A 4,619-nucleotide genomic window follows, 5' to 3' on the forward strand; every position below is an offset into this window, starting at 1 on the left:
ATCTAAAATCATTCTTACAAAATACCATCTATCATAATATGTTCAATTAAAACCATAAGATTCACAATAACAGGGACGAAAATGAACTTTTTTTTTTTCAATTAAAACCATAAGATTCACAATAATAGGGACGAAAATTAACTTTTTTTTTTTTGGTCAAGCAAAATGAACTTAATAAGACTCTTAGACAATTCTTGAACCATTTTGATCGGAGGCGGATCTGTATATATTGTTGTGAGTAAGTATTTTCATTATCGATTTAAAATTTGTTTGAATAGTATATGATAATAATATGTATTTGTCTTTATTAAATTATTGAATTTAATTCTACAGTAATTTTTACTCAATTTTTTATATTTAATAGTCAATTTAAGAATTTTTATTAGAATATTAATTCTCAATTTAAATGATATTGGTGTCTTTTTTTTAGAAATCGACTTGAAATAGTATCATTAATTAAAATAATTTTTTCAATTATAAATATCAGTAAGAGTTGGATTCTAATTATATAAGAAGTGAATTTTTAAATAATTATTTAAATAATTATTTAGTGATATATATAAAAAGAGAGAGATTTTGATTATATTTATATAAAAAAATATTACTCAATTTTGTCAAAATGTGAAATCTAAATAATAAATTCTAAATTATATGTTATTATTTAAATTATTACTTTAGTGTTTAATTTATAAATTAGATATTTTAAAGACTAATCATATTTTATAATAACTTATATGTATATAAAATATAATCATCTGTGTATAATACATATTAAAATATAAAATACACATTGAAATGGAGTTAAACAACATATATTTATACATAAATACATAATAATTAATAAATAATTTAATAACTAATTTTTAGAGCAAAATGCATATATAAACCAATTGGAGGCCAATATTACACATATCTATCAAAACGAAAAATGTTACATGGATCTATCAAGTGAACTTTTTTATGTAATTCGAATGCGACTCATTTGAATTATAAAATCCAATACTAATTCGAAGCAGTACAATTCGAATTACTAGAGAAATTGTAAATCGAAGGAGAGCAATTCGAATTATGCATGGACGGAATGTACTACTAATTCAAATGATGCTGAATCAAACTATGCATGCACGTGAATACCTCACTAATTCGAATTTCACCAATTCAAAATATACCCAATTTTACCCATAGTCTACTATCTTTATTGAATACCTATAATGAATACAATAAAGAGTATAATAAAGATTACATTTAATAATACCCATAATGGATACAGTAAAGAATACATTCAATATTGTTGAGTTAAGAAATTAACTAAGTTTAATTTGATGATGACAAATATTATTTTGTTGGATGAATCACCCAATTAGTTTTGATTGTGTTTGGTTAAGTGTTGCAGGCTAAAGAATCAGCAGCCCAATTTGGAAGGAAAAAAAAAAACAAGTCCTTTTAGTGGATCTACAACCAACAAAGCCCATTGAAACTAAGCAAAGAAATCAAACGGGCTGAATAGAAAGAAGACAACCCAAGCCCGAGTTGCTTACTCAAGTTGATTCCTCCAAGATGGTACTATCCAAAGCCAAGGTTCACTTTTTTCCTTGGTCAGACTCATAGAAAGGAGAGAGATAGCTTCGTTCCTTGCTCATTTCACCATAGAAGAAAGAAAGAGAAAGCTTAATCTAAAAGGTAAAAGTCTAATCACCCAAACCAAACCATTTCAAGCTGAGTCAGAAGTTAAATGTGATTTATTTTTGTTTGCATGCATTTTACTTTCTTCACTCCTTCTCTAACTCTCTGCTATTCCAATTTGGGATAAATAGAGAAAGTGATTTCTGATAGTCACTGATGTGAATCAAAGGCCAAAATTATTTCTTGGAGACAAAGCTATAGCTTAAGGGTTCAGATATGGGTTTACCATTGAACAACTTTTTCATTACTTCTCTGAGACTCTCGGTCAAGTAAAAAGGCTCAGATTCAAAGTTCCTAATTTAAGAATTAATTGAAAATAGTGACATGATAAGTTGGTAGTACACAGCTCGAGGAGTTGACTTGGAAGAAAGCAACTCAGCAACATGGAAGGAGATACAAAAAAAGAAAATGTTTCTTTCTTCTGAAGACAAGGAGAAAGAACTAGAGTTAGAGTTTTATTGAGAGCTTCATGAGAAGGTTCAACATTTTGGACAATGCTATCTAAAGAAAGAAGCATTCCGCCAAGATGAAGAACTTGATTAGTGTTTGCTCAACCCGGTTCAACTCATAGCAAAAGAGGCTGTTGAAGCATCAATCTCCTTCAAATTTTACAGATTGTACTTTTCTTTTAATGTATATCTTTCTGTAATTTCTAGAGTGGTAAAAGACTGAATAAGAGAATTCAAGAAAAAGTCAAAGAGTGACAAAAGGCTGAGTGATACACTTAAGAGAAAAGCCTAGAGTAATTTCAGATTTCTTTAGGTTGTGTCAAATGTCTTATGTCTTGTACCAGTGAGGTACCCCTTTCTATGTTGGGTTAGCACTTAGAGTGAAGAGTTAGATATTAGCATAACCAAGTCAAGTTAGGTTAGAACTTGAGAGGAAAAGAATTGTGTCAATCCTTTGGAATTGGTGTATGTAATACTTTAACTATAGTGGAAATTCCACCACTGTTGTGGTGGAGACTGGATGTAGGTTGCATTGCACAAGGCAACTGAACCAGGATATATGATGGTGTCAGCTTCTCTCTTCCCTTCTCTGTTTTATTTTTTGACATTTATGAGACAAAACGAAATTATCTCATAAATTTTTTGCTTCTGAGTTCAAACAGATTCAAATTGAAAGTTTGTAATTAAAGAGTTATTTCATTAATTCAAAAGAAGGCCATAGATTCAACCCCCTTCTCTAAGCCTTCTACAACCTTCAATTGGTATCTAGAGCCAAGGTCTCAAGAATCAAGCTTCACCGCTTGGAGAAAAGGTCTAATGGCGAACAACTTGGGCACAACCACAGTTGTCCACACTCTAACAGAAGGCCAGTCAAACAACAGACCTCCATTCTTCAATGGGAAGAACTATGCCTACTGGAAAGAGAGGAAGCGGATCTTCATCCAATCCATTGATTACAACGAGTAAATACCTATAGTTGTCCCTGAGATTCACGCAAATACCCATAGTAATCCCTAAGATCCCGATTTTTCCATTGTAGTCCTCCAGATAGAGCTCCGAGCACTCAAACTGGTCCCTGGGTATATTTCTGGTGATGACTCATCACCGGAACAATGACGTGGACTCGCTTTGCCACGCTGGAGGGGTCCCAACGACTAGCTGAGCTGGCTAATTTCCAAATTGTACCCAGATTGGTCCCTCCTATTATATGTAACCCTAAATCCCCAAATTCTCAGACACTTCATCTCTTCGTCTTGTTCATCTCTTCTCCTTCTTCTTTCATACACTTCTTCCTGTTCATTTTTTCGCGATGAGGAATTGGTGGCGAACCATCTACATAAGCATACCTTGACTCGAGATCCATGAGGAATTGGTGGCGAACCATCTGCATTGTTTGGCAAGAAGATCTCCCACACACCAAATTCATTCTGTTTGGATATATTAACTGAAGATGATTACATGCTCCAACTAGCACAATCATTTGCATACATTAACCAAAACATACCGGAGTCATTACAGCGGCATTTGGATTCCAATTGTTGAAGTCTCCAATTAATGCTGCTGACTGAGAAAATATCTAATCATTTTTAAGACACATGTCAAGCTATATTTCTACATCGAAAACAAGATTTTTGTTGAACTTTAGATGAACATCCAAAACAGATTTTTTAATAATACAACCCCTTAAATTGAATTTCAGCATAAGAAAAGAAACCAATTTTAATAATAAGAGTTAAGAATATAATATGAAAGCATATATACCTTAGCTCCTGGTGCCCATTCTCTATAAGTAATTCTTGTGACACTACAAAAAATAGTAGTAATATTGATAAATAAGTTGGTATTAATAAATTGTAGATAAGTTTATAGCAGCTTTCTGAGCAAGAAGTTAGATACCTCTGCCTAAAGCCAAAATTTTCATGGCCGCGAGAAAATGGATCTAGGCCACCTTCATGCTTGTCGATATCCTCTCGCAATCTCAAGTATCGTCCGAAACTGTAATTTGAAAAATTTACATGATCTAGCAGCTCAGATAGTTGTTCCACAAATACTTTAAGGAAATGAAGCTTAAAAGTGAGGTTACCGAAAATCAAGATGGTCACGGTGAGTGAGCAAAAGTGGATCAATTTCATAGATTTTCTTCCCACAGCCAGGTGGAGGGATGATCTTAATTTTAACTACTTCATCTCTTTCCATTTTCAGTTTCTTGTCTTTGGATACCAATATCTTCTCAGCATGAGTTCTAGCACTATATTCTACAAGAGATGCCGAAAAACAGAACCTTTCTCATCTTTAATCTCTCTGAAATTTCTAAGCTACTTTCTTGATTAAATCACCAACACTATGAAGAATTGAAGACCCTAAAATATGAATTCAGCAAAACAACATTTGAAGAAATATGTGATTAGCAATCTTATCTAAGCTAACTATGATTTCTAATTTTCTATTCACAAAAGCACATTTTTTTATTAAATTAGGAATTTCAAG

At 32.3% G+C, this 4,619-nt stretch overlaps 1 protein-coding gene across 1 annotated transcript; it reads right to left on the reverse strand.

Annotated features, from left to right (window-relative positions):
• Nucleotides 1-1,158: 1,158 nt before the first annotated feature.
• LOC110271931 (1,4-alpha-glucan-branching enzyme 1, chloroplastic/amyloplastic-like) lies at nucleotides 1,159-4,328 on the reverse strand. The gene is made up of 6 exons (XM_088486822.1): nucleotides 4,216-4,328; nucleotides 4,029-4,127; nucleotides 3,894-3,936; nucleotides 3,637-3,708; nucleotides 3,479-3,559; nucleotides 1,159-1,206 (listed from the first exon to the last, which is right to left on the reverse strand). Exons 1-6 carry the CDS (start codon nucleotides 4,326-4,328, stop codon nucleotides 1,159-1,161), a joined length of 456 nt encoding a protein of 151 aa, XP_088342948.1.
• Nucleotides 4,329-4,619: the final 291 nt, after the last annotated feature.

The sequence above is a fragment of the Arachis ipaensis genome, chromosome B5 (genome assembly GCF_059453495.1).
Source record: "Arachis ipaensis isolate K30076 ecotype BB chromosome B5, ASM5945349v1, whole genome shotgun sequence".
Classification (NCBI taxonomy): Eukaryota; Viridiplantae; Streptophyta; class Magnoliopsida; order Fabales; family Fabaceae; genus Arachis; species Arachis ipaensis.